This window comes from Aspergillus lucknowensis, assembly GCF_044049455.1.
Source record: "Aspergillus lucknowensis strain CBS 449.75 chromosome Unknown BJX67scaffold_4, whole genome shotgun sequence".
In the NCBI taxonomy this organism is placed as follows: domain Eukaryota; kingdom Fungi; phylum Ascomycota; class Eurotiomycetes; order Eurotiales; family Aspergillaceae; genus Aspergillus; species Aspergillus lucknowensis.
In genome coordinates this window covers 597,703-612,359 of record NW_027263548.1, presented here as the reverse complement: position 1 = coordinate 612,359, position 14,657 = coordinate 597,703, and the positions used below count along the sequence as shown (strand labels likewise).

The 14,657-nt window shown below is 51.4% G+C and overlaps 7 protein-coding genes across 7 annotated transcripts; 4 read left to right on the top strand and 3 right to left on the bottom strand.

The window, feature by feature from the left end:
* Positions 1-95: 95 nt before the first annotated feature.
* BJX67DRAFT_377707 (KRI1 family protein) lies at positions 96-2,025 on the top strand (the record flags this gene model as incomplete). The annotated part of the gene is made up of 2 exons (XM_071032174.1): positions 96-273; positions 344-2,025. 2 exons carry the CDS (start codon positions 96-98, stop codon positions 2,023-2,025), a joined length of 1,860 nt encoding a protein of 619 aa, XP_070890084.1.
* Positions 2,026-3,521: 1,496 nt separating this feature from the next.
* Positions 3,522-5,054, top strand: BJX67DRAFT_377706 (putative mitochondrial ADP,ATP carrier protein (Ant); the record flags this gene model as incomplete). Its single annotated transcript, XM_071032173.1, has 5 exons — positions 3,522-3,560; positions 3,756-3,777; positions 3,903-4,033; positions 4,187-4,432; positions 4,491-5,054. The coding sequence occupies 5 exons, from the start codon at positions 3,522-3,524 to the stop codon at positions 5,052-5,054; spliced, it is 1,002 nt and encodes a 333-aa protein (XP_070890083.1).
* Positions 5,055-5,172: 118 nt separating this feature from the next.
* On the top strand, positions 5,173-6,634 carry BJX67DRAFT_215571 (uncharacterized protein). Its single transcript, XM_071025661.1, has 2 exons — positions 5,173-6,374; positions 6,468-6,634. The coding sequence occupies exon 1, from the start codon at positions 5,479-5,481 to the stop codon at positions 6,298-6,300; it is 822 nt and encodes a 273-aa protein (XP_070890082.1). The 5' UTR covers positions 5,173-5,478; the 3' UTR covers positions 6,301-6,374; positions 6,468-6,634.
* On the bottom strand, positions 6,441-7,023 carry BJX67DRAFT_216272 (uncharacterized protein). Its single transcript, XM_071025662.1, has one exon. The coding sequence runs from the start codon at positions 6,884-6,886 to the stop codon at positions 6,581-6,583; it is 306 nt and encodes a 101-aa protein (XP_070890081.1). The 5' UTR covers positions 6,887-7,023; the 3' UTR covers positions 6,441-6,580.
* On the bottom strand, positions 7,023-8,521 carry BJX67DRAFT_216331 (uncharacterized protein). Its single transcript, XM_071025663.1, has 2 exons — positions 8,462-8,521; positions 7,023-8,327 (listed from the first exon to the last, which is right to left on the bottom strand). Exon 2 carries the CDS (start codon positions 8,276-8,278, stop codon positions 7,160-7,162), a length of 1,119 nt encoding a protein of 372 aa, XP_070890080.1. The 5' UTR covers positions 8,279-8,327; positions 8,462-8,521; the 3' UTR covers positions 7,023-7,159.
* A 2,952-nt stretch (positions 8,522-11,473) lies between these two features.
* Positions 11,474-12,076, top strand: BJX67DRAFT_377703 (uncharacterized protein; the record flags this gene model as incomplete). The annotated part of the gene is made up of 3 exons (XM_071032172.1): positions 11,474-11,654; positions 11,767-11,990; positions 12,047-12,076. 3 exons carry the CDS (start codon positions 11,474-11,476, stop codon positions 12,074-12,076), a joined length of 435 nt encoding a protein of 144 aa, XP_070890079.1.
* A 397-nt stretch (positions 12,077-12,473) lies between these two features.
* On the bottom strand, positions 12,474-13,344 carry BJX67DRAFT_369943 (40S ribosomal protein eS19; the record flags this gene model as incomplete). The annotated part of the gene is made up of 3 exons (XM_071030843.1): positions 12,474-12,762; positions 12,818-12,942; positions 13,315-13,344. 3 exons carry the CDS (start codon positions 13,342-13,344, stop codon positions 12,474-12,476), a joined length of 444 nt encoding a protein of 147 aa, XP_070890078.1.
* Positions 13,345-14,657: the final 1,313 nt, after the last annotated feature.

Below are 14,657 nucleotides of genomic sequence, written 5' to 3'. Positions count from 1 at the left end.
TTCGGAGGCGGTGACATAGGAAGCATTTTTTTTTGCCGGCAGCTTTCCTACTTTTTTCTTCTCCAAGAAAAACGAAGGAATTGCAAAATCTAGCCATGGAGCCTCCAGCCAAAAGGTCGCGCAAGTTGCTTGACGATGATTCTTCTAGTGATTCTGACGACGAGTCCGGCGGAGTCCCTCTTGGCGATTCGTCGGAGGGTGTTTCATTCAAGATTAATGAAGAATATGCCCGCCGCTTCGACCACAACAAGAGGAGAGAGGAGATACAGCAGCGTATGTATACCGTAACGCCCCACTTTGTGGCAAGACTCAGAAATTCTATGGTTGCTAACTAGGTATGCAGTTGAAGCTAAGCTAGGGAAATCGTCTTCACTTGGAAAGCGACGTAACCGGGATGGTGACGAGGACGAGTCGACGGGCTCAGAGGAATCCTCCTCCGACGAAGATGAAGACGAAGATGCTAAGCTTGCTACTGAGGCTGTGGACGCCGAAATTATGGCAACTATTCAAGCAATCCGATCAAAAGACCCGCGAGTATACGACAGAAGCATCACTTTCTACAACTCTCTCGACGAAAGCGCGGGACCGCAGAAACGAGAGGAGGAAGCAAAGCCGATGACACTCCGCGACTACCACCGAGAGAACTTACTGCGCCGTGCTGATCTCGCCGAAGAAGATGCATCGGATGCACCAAAGACCTATGCCCAGGAACAGGAAGACTTGAAGAATGCGATTGTCAAGGAAATGCACGCCGCTGCAGATGGGGAAGAGCCCGCCTCTGACGGAAATGATGAAGACGAAGAATTTCTTGTCCGAAAATCAGCTCCCGAGTCTGTGCCAACGCATCAGAACGAAGTTCAGCTTGATGTTGAAAATGCGGACAAAGATCCCGAAACTTTCCTTTCCAATTTTATGTCATCAAGGGGGTGGCTGCAAACTAGCAAAGACAAGCTTCATCCATTTGAGTCTGATGATGAAGAGGAAGATGAGCGAGCAGAGGCTTGGGAGGAAGCATACAATTTCCGGTTCGAAGACCCCAGCAAAATCAACGCCACGTTGATAACCCATGCGCGTGATACAACCAACAAGCAGTCCGTCCGCAGAGAAGAAGCCAGCGGCAGAAAGAAACTCAGAGATGCTGCTCGAGCCAAGAAGGAGGAAGAAAAGAAGCAGCGTGAATCAGAGAAGAATCGTCTACGTAAACTGAAAATGGCGGAGCTGCAGGAGAAAGTCGACAAGATCAAAGAAGTTGCCGGCCTTCGTGCATCGAAGCTCACTGATGAAGATTGGGCTGAGTTTCTGGACGCTTCTTGGGATGATAAAAACTGGGAAGAAGAGATGCAGAAACGGTTCGGAGATAATTACTACGCCGATGACGACGCTGTCGGCAGCGAAGAGGAAGGCGAGGGCAAGAAAAAACGGCCGAAGAAGCCGACCTGGGATGACGACATTGATATCAATGACCTGGTGCCCGACTTTGAGAATGATGAACACCCCACGATCGGTTTGTCCGATATCGAGGTGGAAGAAGTTGACGAAGGGAGGCAAAGCAAGAAGAGCAAGGCCCAGGAGCGGCGAGATCAAAAACGTGAAGTCCGGAAGGACAAGCTTCGCATCGAAGAAGCTATTGACCGTAATCTCGACCTCGACCTCGCCCTCCTCCCCGGCGCAACCAAGAAGAATAGTACTGGTTTCCGCTACCGTGAAACTTCTCCCCAAAGCTTTGGATTGTCGGCGTTAGACATTCTAATGGCTGAGGACACTCACCTCAACCAGTTTGCGGGTTTGAAGAAGCTTGCGTCGTTCCGTGAAGACGAGAAGAAACGCCGAGATCAGAAGAGACTAGGCAAGAAGGCACGATTGAGGCAATGGCGTAAGGATACGTTTGGCGATGAAGAGGGACCTGGGGAGTTTGTGTTTGGTAGCGGGAAGGCCACCGCGCCAGAGAATGATACCACAGGAAAGGTTGATATTCGAGAAGGGGAGTCTCGAAAGAAGAAGAGAAAGAGGTCGAAGAAACACTGATTCGTCCCTGCCATAGAATTCTTGCTTGTTTGTAGGAGGTCGATATCCACAGCCCCTTGATCATGAACCGATATACATGAGCGATAACATATAGTTCAGTCCTTATACCAGATAAACGCAACTGCATTTATAGGATCTTTCTTCAAATGTTACTGTTTGAGAAATTCGCGCAAGTCCCGACTCCGGTGATTAAATGGCTGGCCGTTCGAGGCTGGAAGAGCATTTACGTCTCGCCCAGCGGGACGTTCAGCTTGCCTTGCCCCCATGTTGAGGCCGACCCGTCATTTCTCAAGCATATGGGGTCAAACGGAAGGATTCGGAAAAGTCTACAGTGTGTCGCCGCCATGTTTCTACAGCAGATTGAAAGGAAAAAGGAAATTTCGTCATTCTTGCAGTCTGCGGGTGATGCCTTTCTAAAATTTCGACTCGTAAGTTAGTGGTCTCGAGTGCACTCCGTCTCGGGTTACAATTTTATCGGTCGATCAGACATCAACCAGGCACTCCAGATTCTCTCAGGATTGCTCTGCTGCCTTCGCGGGCTAGTGATATCTGATGGGATGCGGACTGCAGTGAGCTCGATGGCGAATCGAAGCTTTTCTCTGGCCACCAGTTCGATATCAGCTTGGCAGATCCTGACTGGGGACATTGCTAAAAAGGGCTGGGGGAGGCACATGACCTCCCAATGCATGTCCGTTAACATGGCTCGGTGAAACGGACACAGTCTGAAGGACTTCTCCGGATGCGCCTGTTGTTGCCGCTCTCTGGGCTTGAAAATTCTTCAAATTTTCTCCCCCTCAAGAATGATCAGGCAAGCCCTCGATGGAGCGAGAGGTTGGACGGGTGTGGTTGCCATCGGAGACTCGGGGGAAGGCGCAGGTTTTCTCCATGTGGACGGAGCCTCTCCGGCTGGGCTTTTGAAGCTCAGAAGATGGGGAAAGGGAGAGAGGCCATTCTCCCTCGGGAAGCCTGACGATTGAGATCGGAACGTCTTCACTTGATCTAGATAAATTGACAGATACTTTTAGATACTTTCTTCTTTGCCAAAACTGCCTCCTTCATGAAATTTTAAGGCGAAAAAATTTTTAACATTGATCTCAAAGACAACGAGTTGGAATTTGGTGCAATCGGGAGATGTCGGCTTCGTTGCCCGGGCCAGCGTTAGCGTGGGTTCCAGAAAAACAGGCCAGCTTGGGGGAAGAAAAGATTTTCTTTGGAAATTCAGGGCGCGGTGGCCGCCACAGGCCGCCGGAATCCAGGCGGAGCACGGGTTTTATGATGTTCCACCCAAAGAACAGCACCCAAGAGCGTCCTAGCGTCTCCACTCTCTTCTTCCCGCTTACAAGAGCCTTCCTCGCGATTTTTTCTTCCTCTCCCTCTCCTTCTCTCTTCTTTTCTCCATCCCTTTTCGACAGTGTCTTGTTCCTGTTGGCACTCTCATCCTATCCCATCTCCTCTCTTTCTTTTCTTAAGGGTCATCACTCTTAATAGCCGTCATCATGGCCAGCCAGGGTGACAAGAGCGTCCTGGGCATGCCCGTAGGTCTTCCTGAATCTCCCCTGCTTCCGACCGAGGACATGTGGAATCCGCGCACTCACTCAGAACGTCACTCGAGATATCAAACAACGCATTGAGAGTGCCTATCGAGCGTGGCGTGTAGGATTTGGATATATTCGGTCGCGCTTGCGCCCATTGTCGTCGCGAACATGGCTGATAAAAATTTTTCACAATAGGGATTCGTTGTCGATTTCCTGAGTATGTCATCCAATTCGAGTCATCGCATCCTTGAATCACCTTGATAAAACGTCAATTAGTTTCAATTGATTGCGTGACTCGACTCAGTGTGTGATGGACGTTGAAATACTAATGCTTCCTTTTAGTGGGTGGTGTTTCCGCTGCTGTCTCCAAGACCGCTGCTGCCCCCATCGAGCGTATCAAGCTCCTCATCCAGAACCAGGTTGGTTACACCCAGTTTGTACTTTATTCGGCGGTATCGAGTCTTGATATCGAGGTATTCCTCGGTTGGCGAAATCTTCGATCGTCGTGGCTTCGACCATGCCTATCACAGATTCGCGTGTATCGAAGAATTTATTGCCTTGAACCGACAAGCCCTAAATGCCAACGCAAACTCCGACATATTTAACTAACATTCGGCGCCTTCCAGGATGAGATGATTCGCGCTGGTCGTCTCGACCGCAAGTACAACGGTATCGTCGACTGCTTCCGTCGTACTGCTGCCGCTGAGGGTGTCGTCTCTCTTTGGAGAGGTAACACTGCCAACGTCATCCGTTACTTCCCTACCCAGGCTCTCAACTTCGCCTTCCGTGATACCTACAAGTCCATGTTCTCCTACAAGAAGGAACGTGATGGATACGCCAAGTGGATGATGGGCAACCTTGCCTCTGGTGGTGTATGTTCACTCAAAGGCCGGACGGTCTCACATGTTGGTCGCTGACTTGAAATTACAGGCTGCTGGTGCCACTTCCCTTCTCTTCGTCTACTCCCTCGACTACGCTCGTACCCGTCTTGCCAACGATGCCAAATCCGCTAAGGGTGGTGGTGAGCGTCAATTCAACGGTCTTGTTGATGTCTACAAGAAGACCCTCGCCAGCGACGGTATTGCCGGTCTCTACCGTGGTTTCGGTCCCTCCGTTCTTGGTATTGTTGTTTACCGTGGTCTGTACTTCGGAATGTACGACTCCATCAAGCCTGTTCTCCTGGTTGGTCCTCTTGAGGGCTCTTTCCTCGCTTCCTTCCTGCTCGGCTGGACTGTCACCACTGGTGCTGGTATTGCTTCTTACCCTCTTGACACTGTCCGTCGTCGTATGATGATGACCTCCGGTGAGGCTGTCAAGTACAGCTCCTCCTTCGATGCTTTCCGCCAGATCGTCGCCCGTGAGGGTGTCAAGTCCCTCTTCAAGGGTGCTGGTGCTAACATCCTCCGTGGTGTTGCTGGTGCTGGTGTACTGTCCATCTACGACCAGGTTCAGCTTCTCCTCTTCGGAAAGAAGTTCAAGGGTGGCTCCGGCTAAATACCCCGCACAAATTGACCTTGATTCAGTTGGTGTAAGCCTTTTGGGGAAGGGGTTGGCCAGCGCCTGGTGTAAAACCCAGGTGATGGACGATGGTGAAGGAGATCTATTAGAGATATGCATCAAGGGTGGTCTGGCCTTGAGCATACAAAGTGTGACATTTTCCCTTGTACCAGTTGTACTTTACTGCCTGCAAGCTTTTTCTTTTTTTTCGCCAACTGTATTTTTGTGTCCGACTTGACTGTGCCTTCTTTGTAGACCCGTTCCGTATCCGAGTCGAGCTCACGGCATAACACGTGTTGAGCGGAGCGCTAGTCACGTGTTATCGGTTCTGGTGACGTAATCCCCAGCAGTGATTCAGATTCGAGGCTCTGCACCTGTCTTCTACCACCTCAACATATGATCCCCTTCCCTATCACATATTATGGCTACATCCTGCAGAGATGCCAATTCCACTACCCCTTCCTCCCAGCAAGAGAAAGACATACCTCAGACGCAACCGTCAACTACTCCTACAAGTCCTACCTTAGCCTCCACCGCAACAGCGCCCTCATCCTCGACCATCTACGCAACCGCTCAACCTTATGATACGACCGTGCTCCCTCCTTCGACAGACCTCCCCACCACGACAGCCGCATTTATCCCACCTTCAACCTCAGCACCCAACTCGCCACCTCCCCCCCAACCCGGCGCCATCCCGAACACTAAATCCACAACTCAGCAGGAACTCTCCCCTCCACCCCCAGCGCCAGCGCCGGCCCCGAAAACTGGTATTACGTCCACACTCGCATCGTCACAGCCGCAATGTCAACCTTTGACCGCGAATCCCCCGATTATATCTGCCCCTCCTGTGTACCCTCCCGCACCTACTTCCACCTCTACGTCTGGAACATCCGCATATTCCCTCGGGGGGATGAACCAAACTCCGCGAACAGCGGGCCCCAATAGCCATAGCTACAGCTACCCATCAAACTACACTTATCCGCCGACACCGACACAACAACATGGCCAGCAACCGCAGTACCCGAATTCAACTACGACACCCTACACGTCTGTATACCCGCTTCCATCTGCGTCGACACCAGCACAGAGTCCATTCCCTAGGACGTACGGCGGTGTTGACGGCAAGGTTGAGCCCGATGGACTTTGGGGAAGTGCGAAGTCGTGGCTCCAGACGGCTGGGAATAAACTTGCTGAAGTGGAAGCGGAGGTTTGGAGGCGGATTAATGAGGCGCATGATAAGTGATTTGGATATTCTTATCCTCCTTCCGGGTTAGTTTTGGGACAAGGTATAAGGGTTGGGTTTAATGGATTGGGTTTGTGAGTGTTCTTGGGTTATCCTCTCGCCGGTTGCTTGGTTGGGTATAGATGCGGTTGTCTTTGTGCATGGGTGGGTATACTTACAGGTCTCAGTTTAGGTTCGCGTTGTATTTCTATGTGTATACTATTGATATGGATGGGCGGTTGCTTTGCGATGATAAAATATTGTATTAAATACGCGGCTTGTCTTTCGGTATTCAATCTTCTCAGCTTGTTGAAGTCATGGAAGCTCCGATATGGCAATTTGAGCCTGCCAAAAAAATCATATGGGCAGCATCGGGTTGAGAATAGGTACAACAAAATGAGGTGGTGACACAATTAGTAATCAATGTTGATAAAGAAACGACCCAGTCAAGGACAAATAAAAACAGTAGAGTGGCGAGGCAGTATATATATAGATCGACACCGGGGCTACTGCAGACACCGCGGTATATGATAGGAAAGGTGCTGGTCCTGTGCTTCTCCTGAGCCCGAGGCCAATATTCGTCACAAAGGAAATGGACGGGTCCCATGTCATGACCAGTAAAAGGGAGAAAGATAAACGCCAGGTTCCTAAATCCAACAAAGTGCCCAAACCCAATGCAAATGCTGCCAGCGCCTCGACCCGGTCGAGTAGAAGTTGTTTTCAGCGATCTGGAGCGGTCTTTCAGTGATTAATGGTTCGTATAATCGTATGTATGTCGAGAATTGGACCAGCCGTGAGTGCAAAAAAAAAAAAAAAGAATGCAGGTAACCTCGGAATTGGGACCTTTCTGTCCGAAAGCGTCAACTCGTGGTGAATAATATTACATAGATCCAAGTCGTAAAAGAGCCTCGACAGCAGCCCGCTCCTGGATATCGGGGAGCGAGAAACCGAGCTGCTGAATTGGGACTCCACGGGGTGCTGATTTCGCGAGGGACGAGGAAGCAGGACCTCCCCCATGGAGTTGCGGTCGGTGTCTCCCATTCACAAATCCACCACCTCCACCCACGGACCGTGCGCGTAGGGCATCTGCACCTATCTGCGCCCAGTCCTCCTCATCGGTGATGTCTTCCTCGCCCCAGTCTTCGTCCTGAACATCATCATCTGGAGCGGGGGAAGAAGAGCAGTATTCGCGGTCGATCCCATCAAGAGACATCTTGTCTGCTTCATGCTCGAGTATGTCCTCGCGCCCGCCAAAGTCCATCTCGGTGTATGAGAAAACAGCCGACCCGCCGGTCACGCTAGAGCCGTACGGATGAAAGCTCTCTCGTCTGGGGATCTGTAAGCCTCGTTGTGGGTAGGTATCTGAGAGACTCGAGGGTGGCGACAATTCGTGTTGTTGAGGATCTCGCGACGATTCGCCACGGCGGCGCGCATCCCAGCGGCCCCATCCAACCTTCTCAAAAATCACGTCGCGATTCGAGTCGCTACCTTTCTCGTCGCCTCCTCGACCTTCCAGAGCAGCAACCACTAGTCTTCTGGCCTTCGCGGGGGGGATCCCGGAGAAGCCAGGAACCGAAGTGGTCAGGTAGCCCATCACATGGCGGATAGCCAGAGGGCCATGCTGCAGCAAGATTCCTGGAAGATGATATTTGGCGAGCATGCCCGGTGTGATCGCACCCGCGGCTTCAATGTTGTGGGCAGTCACGTTGCGTCGCTCGACATGCGCCGAGTCAACCGGGTCGCCGAGGTCGATATCCGAGTCCAAGTGCGATGTCGCAAGAGAAGGCGACCCGGGATGAGCGGCATCGCGTCGCTTGAATCCGTGAGGGGCGAGAGTGGGGGATATGGAATTCGGAGGGGTGGGAAGCATGACAGGATGTCCGGAGCGCTGGGCGTGAGTACCAGAGGGGTGACCGAAACGCGGTTTGGGGATGTCAACCGAGGCCGTCTTGCCGGCAAGGGCCATAGCGATGCTAGATGGAGGAGTCTGAGTCGCCATGATGTCGAAAAGAAGATAGTTGTCTTCGCTGACCGTGATGGTGGCTCAACTATATCACATGAGTCAGAGGCAAATGGGCCAAACGCAAGCGGTATAAGGTGAGATGACTAAGGCGAGCTGACGACAAAGAACGAGCCCTGAAGAATCGAGAAAAATAGAATTCCGAGGAAAGTATAAACTTACAGGACACGAGTTGTGATGGGCAGCGGGGAGAGACTTGCAGACGCAGAGATGCAACCGGGGTATCTGGAGTATACTGGGAGGGGATGCGATGCGACGCGCTAGTGTGGAGGAGATAAGGAACGCGACGGAGGAGTGTCTCTTGAGATGATTGATAGCTTCAAGAACAACAATGGCAGGCGGGAACTGGAAGCACCTAGATAGTTGTTTATTAAACGAAAGGAGGGGAAGAAAGAAAAAAAAAGGAAAGAAGAGAGAAGAAAGAGGAGGGGGGAGGAAGGGAGGAGGAGAAGGTAAGGAGGAGGCAACTGGTGGTGGTTGCAGCGCTGGGATGCAGTCCTGTCAGCTGTTCAGACTGCAGAGAAAAACACAGTAAAATAAAATACAATACTTGAACTGAACTTGCAATGCGCGGATTATTTTTAGAGGCCTTATCGGACCTCCGCTCGGGCCAGCTGGGAGGAATCGTCCCAACGCGTGGCCCTGTCGATTGGCCAGCACCCCTTATGCCCATTGAAGATTCTCCGGGAGCTTTCGGAGCCAGCTGTAATTGTACAGGCTGTACACGCTGGACAGGCTGTAACTCCAGTATGAGGGTGGACGCCGATTACTCCGTCGTCCCAAGGCAGAGGGGAGCTGATGATGACTTCGTTTCGGCCCTTACCAACTGGACATCGACAGCGTTCCACTTGGTTCCATTCTGCAGCGAAAAACGGCGAGCATATCAGAGCAGCTGTCTGTGCCCGTGCCCTCGAGCCTTGGAAGTGGGTTGAAGTTGTCCAGAACTGTGGTGAGCGACAGCCTTCCACAATGCCCGCACGTGGGGAAGCCGAACCAAAATCCACATCTTTTTGCCTTGAGAACCGCGTTCACGATGAATTCGGAATCTTACCTGGATGGTTTTTGGCGGGCATGAGTTTATTCTGCTCACCTTGTTTCTCGCTTTGGATCGATTCAGACACCGGTCAGCATCTCTTCGGAACTAAACTCAGCATGCACTGCTCGGGTCCCCTTCCAATTGCTCGGAGTCCTCTCTCCGGGACACACCAGATGCACGACGAGGATTGCTGCGGCGTAATTCTTGCCTCGCTTGCTTCCTCCCTCCTGATTCACCCGCGTCCCGAGAACGGACCAAGTCAGACCCTCGAGGCGGGGTAACTCGGGTAATGGCAATTCCACGCTGCGAGCGCTCTTTGTCGCACTTCCAAGGTTCGTGCCCAGGCATCCCTCCGATGCCGCTGTCACTTTCATTGGTGGCCACTTCTGCCCTTCGTCCCCTTTTGTCCCTGCTGCCGCCAAAGCCTCGAGGAAATGGCTCGGAGGCGGGACGCAAACATTCCATCTGATCATCTGGCCAATATGCAGTACTCAGCATCGGGGATGAAGAAAGCGCTCAGGGCCACGCCGTGGGGCCCGGACCAGCACAACTGACAAGTCGACTCATGCTCATGATCCCTGTTTCAAGGACAATTCTTTAATATGTCTACCAGAAAACACTCACACGCAAATTCTACCTTTGCCCCATATTTCAGTGTCTATGGATGTCTTCCTGGTCTCCATGACTCCGAGATCCAGAGCAAGGGAGCAGCCTGTCGTTATCTGCGTATCATCGTGGACTGACTAATTGATCTCCTTCTCCTTCGGAGTCCTGCTTTATTGCCCGGTGGAGATCAAGAACAGGATGAGGGTAAAGACTCGAGAGGCGCCATTGAGGCCTCATATATCTGTAAACAAGTGGAGTGCTGCTCTGTCAATACTTCTGTAACAGGAAACGTGAACGCAAAACACTTCTTCCACTGAAATATCACCACATCTGCTCGCACAAAGCTACCACGAACAAGGTTATACAGCAGTCCCGACTCGGCGCACCGTTATAGCGCCACATCCTTTCTGTTGAGATCTTCTTGCTACACGACGGCTACCACCCTCAGTTCCGAAGAAGGCTTAAGAAGTTTCTTGAAATAATCGTGGGGGCCAGTAAGGCGCAGGCAACCGTATTAGGGCAAAGTTGTCGTCTTGGTCATCAGTAGCCTTCTTTCGATTTCACTCATACCCTCATTTAGAGTTTTTAAAAGACGAGACCATCGACCTCAAGCGGCCCGTCTGCTTTCCATATTGTCCCCCGTACGTGAAACTGGACTCGCGGGTGAGATATATTCGAATTTCTCGACCCCAGCTCTGCCTGACCAACGTGCAATATATACGAGTTTCTACCGCGTCTAATCGATTGCGAACTACAAGCCGAACACCAGTTTCCTTACTATATACTCCCCTCCCCCGAGGTTGTTTGTCTTAACCCATCTACCATGCTCAACGCTTCAAGAACGACGGAGATTCATAGAGTTTCCTCCGATCTTATCAGCCAGACAATCGAAACCATCAGGTACTTGGAGGCAGAACGCTTTGATTATTTTAGTCTCCGCAGTATATGACTGGGTGGGATGGGTGCATATAACTTGAAGATGCTCTGCAGCTCCGGGTATACCCCGCGAAACCGGATGCCTTCGGGACAGGAGTATAATCTCCTGCCAAGATTACATTTGTGTGAGAGTGTCATCTCTTTATAGTAAGGAGGTACTAAAAACTTACTTCGTGCTATAATCAGTCTATATGTGAACAATATACACCTATGGGTCGCTGTTACATAGCCTCAATCTAAGTTGGTATGTCCATGAAGGTACGTGAAGGTACCTAACCATGGACGAGCCAAAAAGTTAGCTCAGACCGTGGTAACAGGTAAAGCTCCAGACCTCTACTGTCGAAATTCACCTCAGAACTTATAGCGATATGTTTCCATAGTACTCAGCTTCGAAGAACCGCATCTTCCGCTGCATCCGATCTTCATCGGACACGCCCTCTCGTCGGCCCGACGCCATCTTCTGCCCCGGCCTCCTGTTGTCCTGACATCACATCACAGAACAGTATCGCAAACATCTGTACTCCATTCTATCAAATAAAAACGGAATCGACTTTTCAATCTCAACCCGCAACGACAAAACAAAACGCACGCACAAGATGTCCTCTAACATCGTCTCGGAACCCTCGCTCTCCCCACCAAATGCATCCGCCATGATCTCCTTCATGGAATCTTTCTACAGCACCAGCGATACTGAATCTAAACACGACGCATACGTCGAGTATTTCACGCCCGATGCAACACTCATCATGGGGCCCAAGACAGCAAAGGGGACAGAGGGTATGTGTTCAATGCATTCCCTGCTAACTACGCACATACATACATACATACCCTTAGAAAACGCCCATCTTCCCAATCGCAATGGTAGTAAATGCTGAAAAAGAGATGATAGAAATCCGCGCCCTCCGCCACGGCCTCTGGACACACGTTGCCTCGCGCAAGCACACGCCTGTCCGGATCTACTTTGGCGCAGAAAATGAACTCATGCTCTACGGCGTCGTCAGGTATGTGCTGCGGGAGGATGGCGGGACCGAGGTTGAAGTTCCATGGGCGGGGAGGGTTGTTTTTGAGGCGGAGGGGGAACGGTTGAGGATGAAGTTATATCAGGTTTATCTTGTGAGTCTTCTCTCCTTTTTTCGTCGGCTTTTCTTGCGGACGCTGACAGGGTTAAGGATCCGACGGCTCAGGGTGGGAAGAAATAGATTGGCTGGCGGAGAGCGATCCATGAATGTGGGAGGATTACTCGATATTGTGACATAGTTATCGTTACGCATGATCTATGCAGTTCTAGACCCGAAAACGAGGCGCAGGAAAGAGACATCACTGGCATGCTGTTTGTTTGATTGCCCTTCAATTGAACATGGGAATATGAAACATAAGAAACTTAAGAGCTCAGTTCATCCCTCTCGGATTCGAACCATCAATCCGCTCCGTTCGCCCCCATCCTTGTGCTGTAGAGCCAGCCCTCGTTTTTACCCTGTTCTCCTCGGGTCGAATTGAATTCGTTGGATATAGAGATAGAGGAAGATCGATGAAAAGGTGAGAGGAAAAGAGGTAAAACGTCAGGACTTTTTCATTAGTTTAGAATCCGACACTAATTTACTCGTCATCCTCCTCCTCATCAACCGTGGTCTTGGCGATACGGTCAAGATCTCGCTGACCAGACTCGGTGATGCGGCGGCCACCCTTGTCTTCATCCTGCTCGAGGACACCGATCTTCTCAAGGGACTGGAGGACCTTGCGCTCGACACCACCGGCGGCATCGACGTGGTGGGCGGGGCGGGAGCCACGGTTCTTGGTAGAGCCGTGAACCTTGCGGAGACGGCCAACACCGACGGTCTTGCGGAGGTAGATGTGACGGGCAACAGCGGCAGCGCGGACGTAGTACCTAGGCAAGTCAGACGCGGTTTTTCGGACAAATCATTCTGGTGCTCGTGTCATACCAGTCGGCATCCTGGGGAGGGAGTTCGTTGGAGGCAGAGGTCTTGACAGTGTCGACCCAGGCAGGAATGGGAAGCTTGCCCTGGCGCTTCAGGAAAGCGGCGTATGCAGTGATGAACTTCTGCGCCTGTATTGAGCAAGGTTGTCAGCATGCGTTCACAACTTCCCGAGTGAGTCCAATATTTCCCATCCCCCTTTGGCAACGGCGTCCCAGTAAGATATCCAACCCCATAATCATATATCCCGTATTTCGCAGTCGAAGACGCGGTTACTGGTGAGATCATAATCTGGAATTCGAGATCATCGCGACGTAGTCGGCCGCAGAAACAGAACCGTCAAACCCCACCAAATCATCCCGTCTCATCACCTGTGCGGTATCCATTTCCTCCAGAAGTGCGTTTATTCGGTCATCGACTGCGTTGTTCGACTGTTCCTCCTCTTGATGCCATTCCGTACCAAGGTGAAGGTGGGAAAAGGATAGGTGACAGTGACAACTTACGTCCACATCGCGAACGGTGACACCACCCATTTTGGCGACTTTTGACCTCGAAGTGAAGGTGTACGGGGAGTTGAAGGGCGAGGTAAGAGGGATGGGTCGTCGGTTGTCGTCGTCGTGAGGGAGTCGGTCAGGTCAAACCTCGAAATTTCACACTCACACAATGGAGCAGGCCTCTCGGTTGGTTGTGGGCACTTCGCTTAGCCTGTTCGGGCCTAGCTGTACCCTAAGTTTGTTCTTGCCTGAGGCAACGATATCTTTCCACCTTCTGGAGCTATTACTAATCGATCTCACAAGGCAACCTCACCCGTGGACGACTCTGAGGACTTCCCACTTTTCAACTCGCGCATGTTGAGAATTTTGGAGAAGCAAGTGCCGCCGGCATCATCATCATGGTCTATAAATCTTGGACCTGGGCGCGATGGCGACCTATGTTCCTCCTGATGATGAATGCAAGTCAGCATCGGAGCGCTCAGAGAGAAGGCGCTCTAACACTAATGTTCCCTTCTTGGTAGCAAACTGTGACAGCCCTGAGAAGCTCATCCGCGCGTATCGGGCGAGATCGACCTGAAGCTTGGGTCAGGGAGCATGTCGATGCCGATTGCAATGGCCTATTTGTGGTTCTTGTTATACTAAATACTGCTCCTTTACTATTTTGGAAAATCTATCGCAAATAAGAACTGGCATGGAAGAGACCGGCAGATGCTCACTCAAAAGCATTCAACGATGGGCAGCGCATCTTGAAATAACAGCTTCGGGAGACACACCCAGATTTTAAACGGGGCGGAAGTCGAAAGCTCCAGGATTGTGTTAATGGATGCTCCATAATTTGCGTATTCCCAGGCTTCGTTCGCAGGCTGGTCCTTTCAATGCTATCCGGCGAAGAGGTGGCCCGCTGTAGATGATCGAGGGTACAAACAAGAAGCCTTGAAGTGTGTCCCTAGGTAGTAACTGGACCCTGCTTGATTCATCCTGACAGTCTCCGAGCCCCAGCCGCCGCCCATCACTGCTCCTTCCTATTTGATAATTAAATAAAGAACCTTCAGTCTCAAGGCTCTTACTTGGCCCTCGGGCCGCGGTGAGTCCCGCTTTCCTTGTAGGCTGAGAAGGAAACCACACTCATGGAGGAAAGTGCGGCCATCGCACCTTCCTTAACCGGTGAGGAACAAGTACCTCTCTATTTTTATCCCCTTTGGAAGGAAAGAGCGTCTGGTCCGGTGTACTTTCTCCGAGCCGAGGACTCGACACCTCCAGTGGGCTGCGGGTGGAATTTCCTGCGGGATAGCATTGTATACAGCTCCAGGGCCGTTTGAAAGGCTGCTTTACGAGAGTAGTGTGTTTTCACA